At 27.5% G+C, this 25,066-nt stretch overlaps 1 protein-coding gene and 2 long non-coding RNA genes across 3 annotated transcripts; 2 read left to right on the top strand and 1 right to left on the bottom strand.

Annotated features, from left to right (window-relative positions):
- The first annotated feature begins 5,268 nt into the window (after positions 1-5,268).
- On the top strand, positions 5,269-5,617 carry LOC136971753 (uncharacterized). Its single transcript, XR_010880211.1, has 2 exons — positions 5,269-5,312; positions 5,499-5,617. It is a non-coding gene; the product is annotated as an uncharacterized lncRNA (long non-coding RNA).
- A 217-nt stretch (positions 5,618-5,834) lies between these two features.
- Positions 5,835-24,521, bottom strand: LOC136971738 (hypoxanthine-guanine phosphoribosyltransferase-like). The gene is made up of 8 exons (XM_067266231.1): positions 24,438-24,521; positions 24,264-24,370; positions 23,930-24,107; positions 23,795-23,857; positions 13,015-13,115; positions 12,401-12,447; positions 11,813-11,892; positions 5,835-5,909 (listed from the first exon to the last, which is right to left on the bottom strand). The coding sequence occupies exons 1-8, from the start codon at positions 24,459-24,461 to the stop codon at positions 5,835-5,837; spliced, it is 675 nt and encodes a 224-aa protein (XP_067122332.1). The 5' UTR covers positions 24,462-24,521.
- LOC136971752 (uncharacterized) lies at positions 6,734-8,734 on the top strand. Its single transcript, XR_010880210.1, has 2 exons — positions 6,734-6,800; positions 8,653-8,734. It is a non-coding gene; the product is annotated as an uncharacterized lncRNA (long non-coding RNA).
- Positions 24,522-25,066: the final 545 nt, after the last annotated feature.

Below are 25,066 nucleotides of genomic sequence, written 5' to 3'. Positions count from 1 at the left end.
ATAAATATTAATTTCAATGAGATAATTTTTTTACTGATTGAAGAAAATTAAACTGAAGAAAGTACTAACATCCATAACAATTACAAACATGTATAATAAGTAACCATTAATGTCAAGATATAATCTAAATTAAAATTTATTTTTATAATACATAAGTTTAAATACACGATAAATAAATAGAAAATTTCTTTCTTAAAATATCGAGAAGTTTTAATTGTTATTAATTTAAAAATTTTAACAACACTTGAAAATTTTTCGAATTTATAGACTTTTACAAATTTAAATAATATTAGAATTGCCCAATTGAAAAGTGGACACGTATCATATTTTATCGTGCAAAGTAGCGACGGGTGGGTAAGCTCAACACAGGCGAAGCGCGGTCCGCATTAAGTATCGGCGGGAATAGCTTTTATCTCCAGTAATTGGCAGATTAATGTCAAGTTAGTTAGGATGGAAGCGCCCAGAATCGAACAACGGGCGGTAGTTTGGTTTTTATTAGTTGAAGGAAGTAGAGTGCCGACAACTATAGACGATAACGACACTATAACGAAGATCCTGAGTTCCTCCTTCGTATTGTCGCAGGAGACGAGACATGGTGGCACCATTACACTCCCGAAACGAAGAACACGAGCAATCAACGGAAACACTCGTCCTTCCTGACATCTGGTAAGTCCGTAATGATGCCCAGTGCTGTTGACTTTTTTCGACTGCTGTGTGACTTTCACATTTTCGGATCTCTCAAGACAGCTTTGCGAAGGCAAAGATTCGGACGATGAGGTAAGGGTAGGGTAGAAGTTTTTACCAGCAGCCACCAGAATTCAACGCGAGCGACATCGAGCCGCTTGTGAGACACTGGGACCTTTCCCTAAATACACATGGAGATTTCTTTTAGATTCGCACTAAATGTTTGCCAGTTCTGACCTGTGTCCATTTTTATTTAGGCAACACTTATATAATTCGTTATATTTACTTTTAGTGTGACGTGATGTTTTTTAATCAGTAGTTTGCAATTTTTAACTGTAGGCCTATTTTCGAATCGTTTAATTTGCTAAGTAGAAAAACTCAAAAACATTATTTTAAATTAGTAATTATTATTAAATTTTGAATAAATGTCGTTTGTATAGTTTGATTCTTTTATACAAATAGAAATAGTAATTTAATTACTTATACTATTGTCTTTATTATTATCTTTCTTTCTCAATTCCCTCTGGATCTGAGATAATAACTGTGCTTAATATACAGCAAGCTATCAATACAAGCAAAAGAAAAAAAAAAGGAAATCCAATATACCGTGTCATTAAAGATTACTGACTCGATTTTATCTTATATCTGATTAATTTTCATAAGTTTTTAAATTTAAATTCTTCCATGTCTATTACTGTATTTTGCCTTTTATAAACAGTTTAAATTTATAAATAAGTACGAAAAATAGTTCGATTTTACAACTAAACTTAACATTACGTACAATCATAACTACAAGAATAATGTAAATTTATAACTGTTAAGTGTAAAAGATGCACATAATAAATTTAATGTATTCAATCGACTTACAGTACGTATTGATAAATGAAGTAATTTATATATAATTACATATATTAAATGATGAATATAACGATATTTAATGTTGATTAATGTGTAATGAATAGTCGAATTTATCATATTAATTAAATTTTTACGCATTTACATATATAAAAACTGAATAAAAGGAGAGAAATATGTCAAGAAATTAATAGATACTAATCCATTAATTGCAAGACATCCCCGCAACCGTAAAATATACATGGATATAATTAATTGATCCATTAATTGATTTATTTTCTTGTACTTTTTAACATTTTACTATTATACTAATTTTTGTAATTTGAGTAAATTTATTTATAAAACACTTTCATAAATAGACAATTTTTATAAAAAATGTCTTCAGGAGTTAGGGCGACATTTAAAGTAATAGCTTTATATAAAGGTATTATTATAAAAGGTTTACCTGAGGTGATCTAGCGTTTACAAGAAAAATATCATCAATCAAGTTTTTGGACGAGGAAGAATTTTTGAAATATTGTCACGTTTACATCAACATATGCACTGGTGGATCATTAATTAAAAATACGTAGCAGAAAAAAAATTAAATTTTATTAAAAACACGTTTTATTTTTCAAGTTTATTTACGTTTTAGCTACGTTATATCAAGTGTGATTTATAATAGCGGTTCAAAAACGTGATAAAATGTTGCATGTTGAAAACAATTGACAAAAATGTTCTCTTTTTTCGAAATCACATTTTATTACATTTTTATAATGATGTTTTCCAAATTTTATTTTTATATTAGTGTTAGGTTGTAGAGCCTATTCAAAGTTCTAAAAAGAAGGAAGGAAGAGAGAAAAGCAGTAACGAGTTATTGCTTCATGGGCGCCCAGGCAAATTTCAATTAGGGTGCCCCATGTATGGAATTGACTTCAGACATTTTTCTTCGAGGGAATTTTTAGGGAAAAATATTGGTTTGGGCCGCCTGTTGGTGGAGATCCCAGGAAATTGCCCGTTTTAACCATAGTATAACTGGAGAAGAGAATGAGAAAGAAGATGAGAAAGAGAAGAAGTGATCCCAGTTGGGTATTGGGCAAATAGTGAATCACACAAAAAAACCTTGTTTACAAGAGATAATAATATCTATTGTTTACAATGAAACAAGCTTATTTCATTTATATTTGTGGAAACAGTAATAAAGAAATATAAAACTTAAAATTTAAATTTAAATTCAAATACAATAATTGAATAAAAATTAACTTAGAAACTCGTAAAAATAAATACATAACAGTTGAAAATACAAAAAGAAACATGAAGGATTATATATTTCTTTAGTAGTATGGAAGATAGAAAACAATAAAGCCACTGGCTTTCCGTAGCAAAATAAAAACATATTCAAGGGATCATAACATCCAGAATTTTACAAAGAAAATTAAAGCCCATTTCCTTCATATTTGTGGAAGCAATAACAAAATATAAAATAAAATACAATATGATTTGGATATTAAGAATAAACTCACTGCTTTTATAAAAAATGTATTGTTCTCTTATATATTGATATAATTGTCTTATAATAAGCAAATAAGATAAAATATTTTTGATAAACTTTTATAAAAAATAATGAACTTCAAATAATATAAAATAATCCTATATGAGAAACAATATGAGATGGTATGAAATGTGTCTTTACAGCCAATTAAATGGAAAATAAAGATAAATTTGTATTGTGGTTTCTGATTGTAATCCACACGCTTTTTTAAAACATAATTAACTTCAGTTTCCAGGAATTTCAATTAGAAGAAATATACACTAATTATTGTCAAAAAAATTATTACTTGATATTATACTAAAGCGAATAGTCCTATAATTTCTCAAAAATAAAACAGATCAATCGTATCCGACTACAGTTTTCTTTGTGGACTGCCAGTAAGAATCATTTGAATAGAAAAACTGTAAAAAAACACATAAAATTCTATTCTCATACTTGTTATATGCATCAATCATTTTGTTTATATTTTTTTATATGGAACAATCACTTCGTTAATATTTCAATTATTTTCAGATTTTTAAAATAGAGAATTAGTCGAGAAGATAGAGAAAATTAACATTTCACGAATTTATATATTTTTTGTTTTGCTTCTATTTTCAATTTCTTTGATACAGAATTATATAAATTGCAAATCTGTACGTTAACAATCCTAAGAATATAGGTGAGAGCAATTCTATTTTGAATGATATTGGAATTTACGAATTTCTCTTTGCAGATCTCCGAATACTTCGATTTAAACTGAACGTAATCATGAAATTGAAATCAACGTTCTTGAAAAAACAATGGTACTTGCTTGTATTGTTGTCGTAGTAGGATCTTATTTTTGGAAACGATATTTGGAATCCGGAACACTGTGCGTCGTAACGTTTGTGTAGTGTTTTAAATGGGTCATTTAGCTTTAAAATGTTGTCGGATCACGAAAATAGTTTTCTTGGATATTATTGTATTAGGAGACAAAATAACTGATTTTTCTCTACAATGAATTATTCCTCGATGTACGAGTGTGATAGACAGACAATAGGTAAACATTAACGTTTATCTATAGTCTAAAAAAATAGAAATTTATAAGAAAAACATTAAAGCTTTTAAAGTGAGCACAAAAACATCTTAATTAACTTTAATTTTCTTTTTACTAATGATTAATAAAAAAGAACTAAGTGTTTATTATAACCGAAATTTCATTCAAAATTCAAAATTTAGAATCTAATATTTAAAATAATTACTTTTTTTAATGAGTTGAAATTCTTTGTCGTCTTTATATTAAATTAGTGAAAGCTTAATGTAAAAAGATCTATGAATTATATAAATATTTTAACAAAATACATAAATGTTTTTCTTTTCATAGCATTCGCGGTTCTATTAAAATTTACATAAACTGTTATTAGAAGAATTAAAATAATAGGAGCTAATTAAAACGGAATAATTTAATTTTGGTTATATTAAATTTCATTAGCTTCTTTGAAGTGTAAGTAAAATAATTTTGAAATATTTACTTAAATAGATCTGATAATACGCATTCATTAATAAGTTAATGGAGAAATGTTTAAAGTATAGGTTATTAAAAGTTAAAATAAAAATTAGGTATAATTTTATATACAATAAATGTTTCTTTTTCACAAATGTCACTGAAGAGAAAACATGTAGAATAATTTAAATTTATTGAAAATATTTTTAATGCTTAACAATACATCAGTGAAAATTACAGTCAAAATCAAATTTATGAATGTTCATTTAAATATTTTCGAATTATACAGTTCTTATTTTTGTAAAGTTATAGTTAAGGAAAAAAAATAACTATAAAAGAATTAAATTAAATTTAATAAGTGATATACGTTTATATTATTTAATTTATTTATAAATAAAGAGAAAAAGGAATGTAATGAAAAGAAATACTGACCGAGGATTTACAATGTAATAAACATACTTTATTTGCATACAAATTGGGGTGACGTTTTCTTACCTCGTTATCTATAATGATTTTTCTGTTTAGAGAATACCAAGAAGACACTTCAGAAGAGAAAGGATAATTACACTTCAAACAAAACTGGAATACGAATATTTCTTATGGAGACACTAAAGTGTAGGCTGCATCACAACACTTTTATAACTTCTTGAACTATTAATTAACAATTAATATTATTAACTATTAATCGTCAAATTCAGTATTCCCGATACGAGTAGAAGTGACCAACATACAATTGTCGTGGAAAATCACGAAAATCTGGATCATTCGGGGCGATAGGTAAGTTCAACATGATACAACTGAATGTATGCATTTACAAAGTTCAAAACTATTATTTCGATATCAGATTTAGTAGTAAAATAAAATTGCAGCAATAAAAGCAATTTTAAGTAAAATAAAACTTTAGTACTGTTATGAATTTTTACATTTTTCATTTGATTTGAATTATATTATTTTTTCATGTAGATATATTCTGTTTCAGCAGCTCCGGGTGTCATATGTTCTACTAAAGATATTAGTCAGATTGTATCCTACAATGTAGTAATTTGTTTACAGTAGATTTAATAAAATTGTTTTTATATGTCTGATTATGAAATTTTATATAAAACATCAATTTCGTTGCAATTTCGTAAGCAGACATTGAAACATTCCTTGATTATTTTGAGCAGAGTTGTATAAAATATAAGATCAAGGAAACAGACAAAAGTGTTATTATTATTACCATATATAAATAATAATAATAATAATAATTTAATGATAGAAATGAACTGAAATCTTTTTCGAGTAGACTCATAAAAAAAATTATTGTTTGTTTGTTGTGATTTCTTTTTTGGAACCAAATTTCTTCTTTCCATAATCGTTGACGACACATATATGCTGAAATAATAAATATATCAGTTAATATTAAATATTAATTTATTATCATCATAATTCTTAAGCTATAAAGAATTGTGCAGACAGTTTAATGTGATATGGATAAGAAATAAAACATTAAAAATTATATATTTATTAAATTCATGAATATAATGCGAAATTTTTTCCAATATTTGAGAATTTTTATTACCATTTAGATCTATCGAATCTAATATTGTTATTCGAACATTGTTAATATAATATAAAAATCTCCTTATAATAGAATTCATCGTTTCTTTAACTGCTACATGGTTTCATATTCAAAAATAATATTGCTATCAACACAAGTTGAGTAATAAATATAGATTATTAAACATACAAACCTATATTTTTTATTAATAATAAGTAATTTAGATGGTACATAAACTTACAAATATAATAAATATCCGATACTGTCGAAATATTACAAATTTTAGTAATTACTAAACTTTGTAATATTTCTTCTGACTAAGAAGTATTAAATATTTATTATATTTCATAATTTCATAACTTAGTATTGATAAAATGTTATACTTTTTCAAAAGTATATCGTTGCATTATATAATCAACAGTTTTTGATAAAACAATCATTGCGTATTTTACTTGTACAGTTAAACTTTATAAAAGTTATTATTATAATCTTACCAACAATTAATATTTTGCGTATTATTTAGCTACTTGCAAAAATATTCCGGATTTACTACACTATTTCGATATTTTTTCTTTTATAGAAAGACTGTGTTTCAAAATACATATAATAGACATTTTTTTGTTGTTTCACTGTTACGTTAGATGTAACATAACATACCATTCTTCAATATTTATGATTCACATGAATACATTTCATCATTCAGATTTTTCTGTTATGATTCAAACGTATGTACTAACCTATTTTTTATTTTTTTGTCTTGAATGTTTTTGTAATATACGTTTAAATGACTCGATTCTTTAAGACATCGTTGGTCAAATTTCAACAACAAAGAATAGCGAAGAAAACTGATTCCAGGGCTTATTCTAACGTGCAACGGGACACAAGATATATGAGAATCCCATATTTGTGCAGTAATTAATTGTCCGATTCTGGGTATTATAAGTATTTTTTCCTTCTCGTTGTGTTAATGTTAAAATATTTATCTAAATTACACAGTGTAAGGTAAGACCCGTCCAAAACAGAACCAGAATAAAGGGGAAATCCGCCTAAACGGAAAAATTCTTTGTAACGAAACGATTTTCTATGTGAATAAAGAACCTGTTCAAAACGGAAATCTGCCAAACTGGAAAATAATATTTTGTATCGTGCGATTCCGGTTTACACAGGTTTTAATGTATATTTTATGCAGCCCACGGAAAAAGAGCTACGGAAGGTATGTTGATAGGTTTTACTATCTATTGTATATATCGAATACATATAACAGATATATTTTTATGCAGCCGCAACATCAATATTATCTTTAAAACTATAATCCACATTCATAGTGTACTTATAGTAAATTATATCACATGCAGGCACACAGTGCACACTACGCAAGTCTAACGATTAACATTGAACGGTGATTGAAATTAATAAATAATTTACAGATATAAGTTTTGTGTTATTATCCTTATTTTCCATTTATGTCTTTTACAACAGCTTATTAATGCTAGGATTTATGGGCTTGGCCAAAATAAAACTGATATTTGTGCAGTAGAAAAAACACCTTAGTAGCCTGTTGATTCAATGGACTACCGAATGGACTACCGAAAGTAATTCCGTGGTCCATTCGGCGTTTCTAATGAGAGCTTAACTATAATAATAATTCTCTAAAGAAGATTCGGCCGTATATTATGACATACGGTCGAATCTTCAGCATAACTAGGATCCGCAATACGGAGACCACGCGTTACTGTGATGTGTTTAAAGATATATATAACTATTCTTAATATTACATATATTATAATGAAATAAAGATGGCTAAATAAAGCTTTTCCATGCAATATTAAAAAAGAATATTGGAAAAAAATTACGATTTCTATATGTTTTGCAGAGAAGTCCAAATTATAGATAAGCCACTGATGATCAATAAAAATATATAACTTATCATTATTAAATATAAGTTATTTACAATATCCCAAACTCACAAATGTAAAGCTGTTAATTTAATCTTAAATACATACATTTTAGCAATTTTATTGCTGAAAATTACAGTAATTATACTATAAATTTCATATTATACATTCAATTATATTTTAGAAACTAAATTATTAAAAAATATTGTAATAAATTCATATATTTTGCACAAAGTTCTATCAAGTTAGTTGAATTAAATCTCTACTTTTACATTAATGACTAATAAAATATTTTTCAGCATAGTTTATCAATAGTTTGCAAGAATTTTAAAATTAAATAATAAAGTTTACAAACTGCAACATTTATTTTAAAAAATATAAAATTCTTGAAATAATTAATAATATTTGAATTATTTTTATTTTTTAATTGACTCAGAAAGTATTATTACATCGTACTGATGATATTCTAACTTAATTTATATTATTAGTATGAATATATTAATTGATTTTTACCGGCGCCTATTTTCATTTATCAGCATACAAATATAATATTTGGCAATTTATTATTTCTTATTTAAAGTTAAAAAAAGAGAGAAAAATTATTCTCATTCGTAACGATATAATTCTTCTTACTTTAAAAAATTTTTTAAAGAGTTTTATACTATTATATTTATTCCTATAGATAAAAATAACTCCGAGTACTGATCAATAGTATGGATTATTAAACGAATCTACAATCACGAATCTTATCGATTTAAAAAGAAATAATATGGAAAGTTATAAATCTCTGAGCGTTGTTATTTTAAAATTTATTAGCTAACATTTTTGGATTCTGTTAATATCAAAAATTCATTTTATCTTTTATTTCTTTTCCTGAACAATTTCTTTAAAAAAGGATATGTTCTCAAGATAATTTTATCTATGGAGAATGTTGTTTAATGATAAAATTTAATTTGTAGTACGATCTTTATAACTGAAATATATTTAACAGTTAAAAGGTAGTCTAAACCTCATTAAAGCAATATATATATATATATATAATAAACAATTTCAACTTTTAATCATTAATAAGAAATTAAATATTATCAGTATAATGTGTAATTTTTAAATTTTCATATAATGTTAAGATATTTTGGTTAATGTTACCTATGGTTCCAAAGTGGCTGCTCGTCTCTGATTCCAGCAAACAGAAGAAAGGAAACAGTGGAGACGCACGTTCTAACCTAACCTAACCTATTCTAATAATTTGGTTGGTAATAATTATGGTAATTCATTACCATATTTATTATGTTTCCTTTCTTCTGTTTGCTGGAATCAGAGACGAGCAGCCATTTTGGAACCATAGGTAACATTAACCGATATCTTTCATCCATAAAACTACATTGTGTTTTAAGTCAGTATGAAAAACATTTTAAATTTTATTCTCATAAATAATAGAGCTAGCATGATTTTAATATAGATACATTACAAAAATTACATTTGGGATCATATATTTACGCAATGCAATAAGAAACATTTTTGAATTGACAAAAAAGATATTTTTTTTTATTAGAAAAGGCACTATTATATAGCCGTTACTGCTTCAGATCAAACAGATAAAGGTAAATATTCCGTTGTAAAAAAATCTAGAGAAACCTAACTTCATTTCACGACAGATCATAAGATTTCTCGGTTTCTCAATTTGATTTCGATGGGTAACTTAATTCACTTCGTTGCGCACTGATTTCATCATTTGATATCTCAAAGAAAAAGAAAAGACGAAGTTGTTTTGATATTTCTATCAGAGCACATTATCAGGGAATTGTTCTTATAGATATTGAGAAGCGAAATCCTTCAAATACCACATCTAATCATAGGTTTCAATAGCTAAAGAAAAATATAGTTTTTCACCAAAATGAGAAATGAAATGCTTCTTCTTTAACTCGGATATTTATTTAATACATAAAATTTAACAATTAAACACAACACTTATAAATTTATGTCATTATGTTTTTAATTATTGTCGTAAATAATTTATAAGAACAATATAGCTATAAAATTTTAAAATAATAATCGCTGTTAATCTGAATATCATAAATGAACAGCATAGTGCAGTGCTCTTAGAACCTGTAAAATGATCTCAGGTAATATCAACCTTTTCTTATGTTAAAGTACGAATTTAAAACATCCGAAAACTTTACAATTTAGTTTTTAAAAATTTGCATTTTTGCAAAAATAGAAAATGTTGGTCGAAAAATATTTTTTCCTTGCCGCTAATTTAAAGATTTTGATTTTAAAAATTCTTTTAGTTTTTTAAAGTAATTATTTTCAGAAATAAAATTAGAATTGGTTTATCGATTAGCAATTATTGCTAAACTCTAAAATAATCATTTAGATTTTAATAAAATTATAATAAGTTATTTTGCTTCTGCATTGAATTTACCTATCTGCATTTATATAAAATATATATATATATTTTTACTTTGTGAATTAATTTAACACAGTTCTATATATATTTTTTCATTGGTTATTGAAAAATAACATCAGATATCAGATTCTTTGCGATTTTATTGCGAAATTATTTTAAAATGAATGTTTTAACTTAAATTAATTTGTATTTAATGCTTTGGATAGAAAGGTTTCAGTACCTGCACTTTCTAAAGCGTGTTGAATGCGATGTTTACTATGTTTAATCATATTGAACTGAATATTCAAATGATATAACAAGTTGTGATAAATGTTCAACGTCTTACATTAAAAGTAAAAAGACTTAAAATGCATTCGATTTTTATAAAGTAAGAATAGAAATATGCAAAACTAGTTTATTTCTTATTTAAGTGTTCCGATCCACGTTATAGTTAATGCCTTGGAAGAAAGCAGTACCAGAAAAAAATAAGTGAAAAATTTTGGGTAGTTATTACCCTTTACTGGTTTTTAAATTCAAACAATGCAACGTTCAACCGACCGGTGGAATGCTTACATGATTACTCCATCGGCCAGTGACAGGAATAATGTTGAGAGGTAAGAATGAAAAATCAGAAATTGTGATTCTACAGAGTATTGGCTTATTCGCTTTAATAAAAAAAATATCAACTAGATTTTGAGGAGAAAAATATTTTGATCTCTATAGAGAAAAACTATAAATCAACTAAAAATATATTTAGATACAAACTAATGTTTGTGATTGTATTAAATATGATATTAACTTAATTTCATTATCGATATTTTATTATATATTTTGATTTACTACTTGAAATAATCTAGAATTGCATTAAGAAATGGTGAAATTTTCATAATTGTATTTATTAAATATAAATATATATATATATATTTATTTAATTAATACAATTTCTTAATCTTAAGAATATGCTAAATTCGTCTCATAATTATTGCGAATGTAAACTTAAATAGAGTATTATTTTTGGAAGCTGATAAGTTAACCTCTTAATGCTTTTCTTTTTTAATTTTTGCTTGCCAATAACAGCATCTGCAATAGCTATATTCTACAGAAAAAAAAACAGATATTAATGATATTGTCCGTTGTGCTATTTGGAAGATTTAGTTCTTTGAAGCAATCTATTACTTCATTTTCTTCGTGACTCGAAGAATTGTACGCAAATAAACTATTTCGTATTCATAAAATATATAATACATGTGTAAAATTTTGAATGTTTTTAAGCTAGTAAAACACAAATATATTTTACAAATTCGTTTTATGCATTATTTTGTATATTTAATTAAACTTATATAATTTTTATACGTGTACAAGTTTTAATGACTTTTTTATTATAGAACCTCACAATACTACAAATATATATACATTAATTTAGTAATTGAAAATGCATAAATTAAAAAATTCTTACATTTAGATCTCTAAAATATTCATTATAATCGATAGCATAACCAACAACAAACATCCTTCCAGGAACCTCAAATCCACAATCTGTACAATAATTTTTGCAAAAAGTTTATATAAGTCTCAAATTTTATATTATAAATTATTTATTTAATTAGCAATTATATATTTATAGATTAATTAAATTTAATAAAGAAATATTCATATAAATTCATTAAATTCTCTTGTATTTAATAAAATTCTTTATGAAATTAATTAAAAAAAGGCAATTTAAAAAATGAATAAAACACTCTTTATTATTATTTCTAAAATAAATTCAATATCTAAATTTTATAATATAAAAAGCCAAGTTGTGTGTAAAAATATCTTTTTCTAATTTTAAATTTAAATAATTGAATAAAAACTAAAATCAATTTGAGATGGTTAAATATTTAACTTTAAAAAATAAACAAGTATTTAAATATTGTTAACATAAAACATTAAATAATATTAAAAATATATTTTTTTTGAAAAAAAATTATTATTAAATTATTTAAAATTAAAAAAAAACACTTTGAGATGTAAAATCTATTTTAATATTTATAAAATATCTTACACTCTGGTCTGTAATCTGTGTTTTCCTTTGTTCTCTTTACAAGTAGGCTAAAAGAAAAATATTTAAGAAATTATTTAATATTTCAAACATTTATTTAACATTAAAAAAGTTTTGTCACTGCTACAAATTTTAAGTAAGTATAAATATATATATATATTGTTTTATTTTTATTGTACAGTTTCAAATGCGTTTGGGAGCGATATAGTTTTAAATTATATCTTCTTCTGTTTTCGGCATTTAACTATATTAAAATTAATGTAGCACAGCGAAAAATTTTTTCATACCAAGACATTTTTATTGTTTTATCCAAAAATTGTCATTATAAATATAATATACCAATATATTTATATTTTAGTTGTTTTATAAGCTTTAATTCCTTCATGAATTTCACCTGTCAAAACTTTAAAGGATGAAATTCATTAAGGAACTAATGCATATAGATTTTTTTTTATTTTAGAGTTAATTAATTGATTAATATATGTGTAAACAGGTACTATACATTAGTAATCATAAGCCTAATTTAGAACGTTCCAAAATCATTTTGAATACAAAAAATTAATTAATAAAATAATTTTTAATGATCAATATAAATTATTAGTTATGAAATTATATACCTTGCAACTCTAATGTTTTTTGGTTTATGATCATTCATAATGCTTAGTAACTTCTGTATGGTTTTTCCCGTATCGATGACATCTTCCACAATTAAGACGTTCTAAAATTTTCAAAATATATACATTTTTATATAATTATATTAATTTTTATTATAGCAGAACTGTTTAAAATATTCAAAATAAATTAATAGCTTAAAAAATTTAATAAAACGAACATAAATTGGCATTTGTCAGAAGTAAATTTACGTCAAATAAAATCGAATGTGAAGAAATAATATTCGTAAATTGGTCAAAAAAAATTCTGTTAGAAGACGATAAGGTGAGAGTTGAAATGACATCACCGAAATGAAAATACCTCAAGAGAGATAGAGTAATGGTTTGATTTTAAAGTAGAACTTTTGGAATAATTTGGATCAATTTTAATATTTTTAGCAGAAAACTTTTAAGAGTACATACATCGGCTTATCAGCAATAATAAGTTTTCAAAATTTGCGATATTTTTAATCCTGTAAATGTTATATGAATTTCATAATAAGAACTTTGAATATTTTATTTGAATTTCACGTTTCGTCTATTAAATATAAGCCTACTTTTATGAATCAATTAAAGCTATTTTGAGTTTACGTTTTATATTTAATTTATTATAAAACAAGAAAATTCACAGTAATTAAAAAATATTATAAAGTTTTAGGATTTGCATCGACTTTTTCAATTATTCTACTACAATATGTCATTTAACTTAATTCAACATTAATAGGCTTTGTAATTCTTCCTATCAATCTTTATTAAGTTGACACTACAACTATGAATTTGATTTTCTCAGATAATCTACGAGATAATATTTCTTTTATAATTACACATTCTCTTGCGATCTAGATTCATAAATTCGATATGAATAAGAAGTTGTAAACAATTGTTACAAAGAAATAATATATGATGTCGAGTGTATTTATACAAGTCTTCCCAACATAAATTCACTCGGTATCACGATCTTTTCTGTCATCTGTAGTAATATAATAGATTCATTATTGATAAAAACATAACGTTACTCAATTGATAGATGCCATTTTTTTGTTTTTCTCACATAAACATTGACAACAAATGTTCATACATCAAAGTCCATTTCAGATTTTCATTTCAGATTCATATTGTCAGATGATGTTAAGAACAGAATGAATAGTAATGAAAATAAATGTTTGATTTCACATTATATTTATATTTTTATTTGATATTATTTTAACTTTGTAAAATAATTTTCCCAAAGAGTGCTACACAACTGATAATAACTGCAGTAAAACATAATTTCAATGAGATCTAAATCATCCATCAAATTTTAACATTTTGTTTTCTGAAGAACTGGCAAAGATTAAAGTCTAAAAGGTAAAATATTTTTGAAGAATAGGAAGCTATAAAATTTGCTGCATAGAAATAACATCAGCATTTATGAAATGACAGAAGTCAAATATAAAGTTTATTAAATATAGATAAATATTCGAACGAATACAGTAAAGTCCAAGGGATTTCTGCCTCCCAATTAAACAATAAAAACACAGTTAATTATTTTTATTGTTTGTATTTTAAGTAATTGCTAACGTTACAAGTAATAAAAGTAACGTTAAACGTAATAAAAAGTAATTACTAACATTACATCTGTGTCGATCGAAGATCAAAAACATCATTTTCGTTACAACATCACTTTTATAATTTCAATTAATTTCTGATTTAATTAGTGTTTAACTCTTATTTATTTCGGTCATATTATGTATCATGTGAAATATTATAAGAAAAGTAATAACGAAAGTAAAACTACTTGTCGTATCATTTCACATACTATTTTAGAAGTATGTTTCCTGAAGCGTGCTAAACAGGTGATAGATAAAGATGGAAGTAAATATTTTTAGGCTTTCAACCGTTATTTTGAGAACGAATATGGAGAATATTCAGAAAGAAGACAGAGAGTTTAATATTTGTTTTCTACAGATCAAGGAAGTTCCCATTTTTCAGTCTTGTCCAATTCGTGTTTGAGAAAAGTAAATGCTGATATTTGACGAATGATGTTATATCTATTCCATATATTCAAATTATAATATTAACGAAATTCATCTTCATAAAAAGCTGAATTCGAACCTTGAGATCAAAGGCATTTAAGGACTAGGCAATATAGACATTATTTATTTGTCATCATTACATTTAGTTGTTTAGAGGCCTTTAAATAAATATGAATAGACTGAATTTATTAAATATCTAATATAATTCATACCAAAAAATTTTGCATAAAATATCGTATTTAAAAACATCATTTCAGAATTTTCATAAGGAAACGATTGCATGGCCATTTTCAATTATAAATATTAATTTGAAATAGAGAAAAATGTAATGTATATCGACTTAGAGTAAAAATTTAATGGGTTTTCTTAAGCCTCTTTAAATTCGATGTTTTAAGAGGATAAAAACATACCCACGCGCGTTTAGTTTCTCTGTATATAATCTGACGTCAGTAGAAAAGACATTCTGAGAAAAACAGACCTATCCCTTATAAAAACTGTAAGCTGGTCATCTCATTTATCCCTTAAAATTCACTTTCTTTCGAATCCGTCTACTTTACAAATATACTATAGAAGTTTGTCTATTCTTTTTTATTGTCTCATAAACTCTGTTTTTTTAAGAGCTTTAAAAGTACATATATGTATATTAATGTTTACGTAATTTAAAAATGGACTATAAGTTTCTTGTTTAAAAAGATTATCAATTTAAGTGACCGAGTTTAAAACTAAAAGTTGACAAGAAATATAAGAAATTGGAAATTTAATTACTTAGAAATTTTATACACTTTTCAATGACAGAATTCAATAATTTAAAAATATAAAAAGAAAATTAATTATTTTAAATGTAGACGAAGCAATTTATTTTGAAGTGATATTGCTAGTTATTAATATAGTTGTCTCTCCCCATATCAAAAAATTCCTAGAACATTCCACACAGCAAAATTCCATTAATACATTCCATGAATAAAACTCGAATAGAGAACACAATATTCTGTTCGAGTTAAAAGAATTTAATCTGATATTTTAATTATTAAGCAATTTATTCAGAACTACTTTATTCGCACTGTATTGTGCACTGTACGAACTATACATTGTATAAATAAAAGTTGATGATTTATTTATAAAATTTATTAATTAACTATTAATATTTATCATTCAAAATCGCATTATTAACTATTATAATTATATTAATATCTACCGAAATGCTTTAGCAGTAAGCATAAATTTCAGCTAACAATAGACAGTTGAATCAATATCAATATTCAAAATCCAAATTTAAAGCCTGCAGTCACAGTGACAGAAATTTAGTTATTTTTATATTAAAATTGCCTGAAACTTTTAATTGTTTAATTGTACTACTTTGAATACATTATTACATCTTAATAAGAAAATTATGCTTGAAATTTTGAGCATGAAGTTCATTCAGGTTCTCATATAACAATTATAATTAAATAATAATCTATAGTTCGAATGATTTCAATTCTTCTTACATGATTGTTCATCTTATATTATAAATATAGCAAATTCTAAAGTCCCACTGCTAATTTTTTTCTTTTAAATAAACTGATATAGGTCTAATTTTATAAATTTTGAAAATACAAAAATTAAAAGAATAATAATTTATTTATTTTTAAAAATATAAAATATGGCTTTAATTGATGAAACATGCACAATCGTTATTGATTCATCAGTTGTTTACCAATGAATGAATCAAGCAGAAGCCGATACAATAATAAATGCTATAACAACTATTTAAGAAGCATTTTCATATAAACTGTAGAATATGGAATAATAACAACAACAACAACAACAACAATAATAATAATAATAACTCTCCCGTGGTCACTATCTGGTCGTGGTGGGAGAGCCCAGTAATTTTACTGATCCATAGGGCAATGCAGGCTGGAGCACAAGCTCCTGGTAGGGACACCCATGCCAGTAAGGTCTATGGGGAGAAATGAAGCTAAGAGTGACCACACCCACATTCTGTGGTGATATTTATTATGGTAATAACTAGATCAAAGTGTGATACCGGCTCGGACGTCGCCCGGGTTAACAAGGTCCGCGTTCATGGGTTAGGCAGAGGTTCACGTTCGAAAAATAGGCCACAGTCTCCCTTGGTAACCGGTGGCGAAAGCAGCACCGGTCCAAGCATGGCTACTGCAATGCCCTCAACAGATGTGAGGAACCAACCCAGCCTTGGTGTTTCTGTGGCAATGCATCCACAGACCACAAAGGCTGGAAAACCACGCCAACGGATGAAATGGACAGTAGAAATGAACGAGTTTATCATCCGTACTTACTACACAATCAGAAACTCGAAACAAACATGACAGCATACAGACAACAACTACACCGTAGATTCACACAACAGTATCCTCATCTTACTGTCACCGAACAAACGGTTGTTGATCAAAAAAGAACAATTATACACAACAACCTTATTCCACAAACAACACTTGAACTTATCAAACAACAGGTTGCTGATCAAATACATCAACAGACAGGTTGCTGATCAAATACATCTAATATTAATGAAGATCATGTAACCTGTCAGGATAATCTAGCAACAAGCATTGATAATAACAGACATACAACAATTACCACTAATGATACTACAGACACTTCCTCATCCATCACTGATAACATAGACATGGATTTAGTTAATACGCTCTCACTTATATTTCAGGAAACACTCACTAAATATACAGGCACAGATCCCACACAACGACCACGAATACCAAAAATCAACACGTCAAAGGAAGTAGGAAAAACACTAAATTATGTAAACACTCACTTACTACCAAACTACATTAATACAATATCTACACTCGCAGACATTCATACATTAGTTTATGCTGGGACAGTCACAGTAGTGACACACCATGGACTGAAAGTACAGTCACAGACAAATACACAGAAAACACAATACTATCACAAGCCTGCCTGGCAGAGAAGAATAGAAATACAAATAAATGACATTAGACAGCAATTAGGCAGGCTGACACAATACACTAAAAGCAACATAACACTCAAATTAAGGAAACAGCTCAAAAACATTTTTAAGAAAATAAAAACGCATACAAAACATGAACATCACAACACACGCATTACAGAATACATTGATACACTAAAACAAAAACTTGGTGCCAAAGCACGTAGACTCAAACGATACAAAACATGTACACTACGAAAACAACAAAATAAATTATTTACAAACAATGAAAAACTCTTTTACAGACAAATTAATAACAAAGCAAACACTGATACACAGCACAGTGGCACACCAACAGAAGAAGAACTCACAACATATTGGTCTTCTCTTTGGTCCAGTGCTGTCACGCACAATGCTGATGCAGGCTGGATCGAGGAGGAGAACAGAAACTTGCACAACATACCAACTATGCCCTGTGCTGAAATAAACATACATGATTTCCAATACACTGTTAACAGAGCACACAACTGGAAGACACCTGGTGTAGACAACATTCACAATTTCTGGTACAAAAAGTTTACATCACTGCACCAGGAACTAGCTAAACATCTAACACACATCATCATCAATCCACAAGACATGCCAAATTTTCTTACTCAGGGCATCACCTACATGAAACCCAAAAACAACAATACCACAGACCCCACACAATACAGACCAATTACCTGTCTTCCAACACTCTACAAATTATTGACATCCTGTATCGCAAACAAAATATACAAACATGTTGAAGAACACGACATTCTAACGGAACAACAAAAAGGTTGCCGTAGAAATCACAGGGGATGCAAAGAACAGTTACTCATAGATTCAGTCATTCTACGGCAAGCACACAAACAACACAGAAACATACACATGGCATATATAGACTACAGAAAAGCATTCGACAGTGTTCCACACAGTTGGCTGCTACATATTCTACACATGTACAAAATACATCCATCACTCATTACATTCTTCCAAAACACTATGCAGCACTGGAGAACAACACTACATCTCAGGGTTCATAACACTTCCATACAAACAAACCAAATCTTTATTAGGCGAGGAATTTTTCAAGGAGATTCCTTGAGTCCTCTCTGGTTCTGCCTAGCCTTGAATCCATTATCCAACATGTTAAACAACACACAATATGGCTACAATATCAGGCATGAAAAAACAACACAGTATACACTGTCACATCTCATGTACATGGATGACATAAAACTTTATGCATCCACACAAAAACAACTTCATCAACTCCTACAAATCACACATTCATACACCAAGGACATACAAATGGAATTTGGCCTAGATAAATGCAAAACACTTCACATAGAAAAAGGAATCCTGAAGAAAGAAGATTTTGCACTTGGAAATGGAGACATTATTGAATCCATGGAAGAGGGCGAGTTCTACAAGTATTTAGGATTCCAACAGGCCAAACTAACAGAACATGCACAAATAAAGCAAAGATTAATTAAAGAATACCAAAGTAGGTTAAATGCTATTCTCAGAACACAGTTAAATGCAAAACACACAGTTAAAGCAATAAACACATATGTCATTCCAGTACTCACATATTCTTTTGGAGTTATACATTGGACTCACACAGATCTCGAGCAACTCCAAAGGAAAACAAGAACTACACTTACTAAGCATAAACAACATCATCCTAAATCCGCCACAGAAAGATTAACCCTTCCACGTAAAGATGGCGGACGTGGCCTGATTGACATAGTTAACCTTCACTACAAACAAATACAGTCACTGCGAGAGTTTTTCTACAAAAAAACAAGAAACATCACAATTACATAAAGCAGTAACTCTAGCAGACTCGAATAACACACCATTAAACTTACACTCACATCATATGGACACAACACAACATAAAAAAGCATAGACACCATTAAGCAATCGTGGGCTCGAAAGGCACTCCATGGCAGGCATCCTTATGATCTGGCCCAGGATTTTGTTGACAAAACTGCGTCAAACAGCTGGTTAGCACGGGGATGCCTCTTTGGGGAGACGGAAGGATTCATGATTGCCATACAGGATCAGGTCATAAATACTAAAAACTACAGAAAACACATACTCAAAGATACAACACTCACAAATGACACATGCAGAAAATGTCACATCATGCCAGAAACTATACAACACATCACTTCTGGTTGCAAGCTCTTGGCACAGACAGATTATTTACACAGACATAATCAAGTAGCAAATATAATACACCAAGAGCTTGCAAACAAACACAAATTAGTAGACATCCACAAGCCATACTACAAATACATTCCACAGACAGTATTGGAAAACAACACGCACAAAATGTACTACGACAGAGCCATAATCACAGATAAAACAATTTACCACAACAGACCAGACATCACACTCATTGACAAACACAATAAAATCACATACATTATAGACATATCCATTCCAAACACTCACAATATACAAAACGCATGCACTGAAAAAATTAGCAAGTACACAGAACTCGCCCAGGAAATAAGGCATCTGTGGAGGATGGATAGGGTGCTTATTGTACCTGTTGTTCTCTCCTCTACAGGTGTCATACCACACACACTACACAAAAGCCTGGGCACATTACAATTGAATAGAAACACATACATCACACTTCAGAAGGCCACTATATTGAATACATGTCATATTGTGAGAAAATTCCTGAATACGGACACACACACACTGATACACTTCTTTAATTTCTGTTTTGATTACTATGCCATGACTTTGGTCCGGCATAGTACACAGCCACTGGTGTTAACCGAGTATATCTTACTTAACCCAACATAATAATAATAACGACACAACATATAAAATGAATAGACACCATTGTGGGCTCGAAAGGCACTACATGGAAGACATTCGTCCCAGGATTTTGTTGACAAAACTGCGTCAAACAGCTGGTTAGCGCGGGATGCCTTTTTGGAGAGACGGAAAAGTTCACGATTGTTATACAGGATCAGGTCATAAATACTAAAAATTACAGAAAACACATACTCAAAGATACAACACTCACAAATGACACATGCAGAAATGTCACATCGTGCCATAAACTATACAACACATCACTTCTGGTTGCAAGCTCTTGGCACAGACAGATTATTTACACAGACATAACCAAGTAGCAAATATAATACACCAAGAGCTTGCAAAGAAACACAAATTAGCAGACATCCACGAACCATACTACAAATACATTCCACAGACAGTATTGGAAAACAACACGCACAAAATGTACTACGACAGAGCCATAATCACTGATAAAACAATTTACCACAACAGACCAGACATCACACTCATTGACAAACACAATAAAATCACATACATTATAGACATATCCATTCCAAACACTTACAATATACAAAATGCATGCACTGAAAAAATTAGCAAGTACACAGAACTCGCCCAGGAAATAAGGCATCTGTAGAGGATGGATAGGGTGCTTAATTGTACCTGTTGTTCTCTCCTCTACACGTGTCATACCACACACACTACACAAAAGCCTGGGCACATTACAATTGAATAGAAACACATACATCACACTATAGAAGGCCACTATGTTGAATACATGTCATATTGTGAGAAAATTCCTGAATACAGACACACACACTGATACACTTCTTTAATTTCTGTTTTGGTTACTATGCCTTGACTTTGGTCCGGCATAGTACTTAGCCACCGGTGTTAACCGAGTATATCTAACTTAACCCAACATAATAATAATAAATTTATTTTAATTTTATTATAAATATTAAGTATAATTTATTAAATACTTTAAAACTTGTTATAATATTAAACTGTAATGAATTTACAGAAAGGCATAAATTACTTATAAACTCTGTAAATAATCTTAATATCTTAGTTAAGTATTAACGTTTACAGACATTATATAATTTATTATTTCTTTCCTTAAGATTATCCAAGAAATAAATTTTTAAATCTTCTTAAAATATTTATGAATATCTATAATTAATTAATTCATTTTAAACACATTTGATGAGATATATTTAGACAGTAATCGAAGTAGAAAACTAATCGAAATGCTATTTGCAATTTACAAAATGAGGAAAATGCATGTATGTTGTAAAAAAGCCAATTTATCCTTTCAACAACAAGGTTAATAGATCTTTTTAGTCATTCTCATTCTTCCTCTCTTTCATATAAATAAAAGATAAACTAATTTTAACATATTACATCTTATTTATCTCCAATCACGAATACCAAACTGTTCATAACAAAGTAACAAAAGCTTTTGTGTGATGCTAACGACATCAACAAGATTTATTATCACCGACAACAGTTAAAGCATTTATACTGGCACAACAAAATCCGATGATTGACATTATGGAACGAGTTTTTTACATACTTAAATATAGTTTTATATACATTAAATTTTAAAGTAAAATACATTTAAAAATTAGATTACAAAATTTATAATCATAATAATAATAATATTTTATTTTAAATATTTATTTATAATATTGTAGTGAATAAGCAAGTGTTTATCAAGAATTTTTGTAAAAATAAATAATAATCTAAGTATATTTAATTAAATTATTTATAGGAATAACAAATTATCTTATATTTATTAAGCATGAATTATTTGAAAGGATTATTTGAAATAACGATAATAAATATATCAGTTGATAGGACACATTAAGCATTTTAACGCCATTCAATATTGTAGGAAAAGAATAATACAGCAACTCTTTTTCTCCGAAAGAAAAGCCATTGATATCATAAACATGAATTTTTCTCATTATTCACGCACGAAATGTCAAATATTTTAAAAGGAAAATATATACAACAGAGTATCAGCATGAAATATATTCCATTGTAATGCTTTATTTTTTAAAATTTTTAACGCATGCCATTTATACATGAAATATATGATTACATTATGTAATTGTAAATCATTCTGAATCTTAAACGAGGATATAAATTATAAAATATTTACTGCCTATCATAAATATTGTTCTAGCTAATTAATATCTAGAATAAAACATCTACAAATATATAAGTTAGTGATGTATACTCTTGTTATTTATTATTATTAATTTTTTTATGTCTAAAGTTTGATTCCAAACTTTAAAATTCTTTTTGTCAGGGATGTTCGCGAAGTCACTAAAATATTTTACAGGTATTGTTTAAATACAGCTCAATACGTTTGTATTATATCGATATATTTATTAATTATAACAATTCTAAAGAAAATTCTAAATATATAATATACTGGGGGGCTTGGCCCATTTGTTCAAAAATTTCGTGACGATTTATCGATTTCCGTTACCGTCGTCTCCATTTTTTTTTTTTTTTTTTTTTTTTTTGTCTTTTCGTGACAACTATAAGCTAAGTATTTTATATACTGGTATAAGGAACAAATATAATATTAAAATATTTTAATATAATTTATATTTTTATTATTAAGCTTTTAAAAAAATCATTTAATTAATCTATTGCCCAGTGAAAATATTAAAAATTAGTGTAACGAGTCGAGGGGGGAAAAATCATTTTGCAGTGGTAACCGGGCATGTGGTGCCATCTGCCGTTTATAATTTAAATTATACAATTATTTTAGTGAATATACAAATATCAAAACTCGATTATGACGTTAATATCTAAAAACTTCCAAAATTTTAATTTATAAATAATTATTTTAAAAATGTATGATACAATTTTTTCTTTAATTATCGAACTAAACGGTTCGTAATGGAAAACATTTAAATCGACGTACCTTTCCCTCTAAATCGAGATTATCACCGCCAATTACATCGATAGTACCTTTCGATTGATCGTCCTGAAGATAATTGTTTTAAAAGTATGTTAAATCAGCAATAAACAAAATAATAATAATAACAATGTACTGTACCTCATAACTCTTTAATCGAATAAAATCGAGTTTTATTTGAACGAGTTTATCTTGAACGAAAACTTTCATTTTGTCTAATAAATCCGTGAAAAATTTATAACCTCCTTTCAAAACACATAGAACTACTATTTGTCCGTGTCCGAAGTCTTCTACTATATCTCTCGCTAATCTTTCTACTCTATACACGGTTCAGTAAATTCATTATAATATAAATTACGTATAGAAAAACAGACACGAAAAGTAATTTGGGATAATAATTACATAAAATTTATTATTATTTAACATTAATCCATAAACTTTATTTGATTTAATGTATTAAAAAAGTATAAGAAACCTGTCTTGTACGATGCCAGACGGTATGAGAATACATTCTAAAGAATCTTCGTAATGTTTAGGAATACAGAAAAAGTTTACGCTGTACCCTTTGTAATCGTCGGGAAACTGCAAAAAGTTGTATTAACTTACAAATATTCAGTGAAAACATAAATTAATAAAGATAAAATCTTACCACTATATAACGATGATGCGACATGTTTGGAGTAAGAAGAAGTTCGCGATCCTAAATGGACTTTCGAATGAATTTTACATACATTTATAAATTGTTTAGTTTATCTAAAGATAATTTCTTATCAGTTTTCCAATCTATCGCGTGTCAACAAAACGAGACTTGCGTAAAAATAAGTTAACTTATCAAAATTTATAGATTAATAGATAGAAACTAGATTTTGTAAGACTTACATCACTTTATTTTTATTAATTAATTTAATTAAATTAGTAATTAAATAAATAAATTTTATCGTCACGAATAATATATCTTTGCTTTTTAAAGAGTTTACTGTGAAAAGTTATGTACACACTGCAATATATAGGCCTATATATATTTTTTAATTTTTTACTTTTTTATATTATAAAGAACTAATTTTTCGGTATTAAATAATTTTTAAAATATTCTTATTTTATTTCAAACATTTAAATCATGTTATATTAATAATTATTTGCGATGTCTTATAACAAAAAATAATTGCAATTTCATTTATAAAAGAAACAAATGAGTTCACTAAAGGACGTAGGGATGCCTGTACATTGGGGTACACGTGTCCCCCTTTGCCGGATTGCCCCTTTTCTTAATTCCCAAGG

This window comes from Centruroides vittatus, unplaced genomic scaffold (genome assembly GCF_030686945.1).
Source record: "Centruroides vittatus isolate TY-2023 unplaced genomic scaffold, ASM3068694v2 contig_2696, whole genome shotgun sequence".
Taxonomy (NCBI): domain Eukaryota; kingdom Metazoa; phylum Arthropoda; class Arachnida; order Scorpiones; family Buthidae; genus Centruroides; species Centruroides vittatus.
Note: the sequence above shows the minus strand (reverse complement) of the source record. Positions and strands in the feature narration are given on the sequence as shown.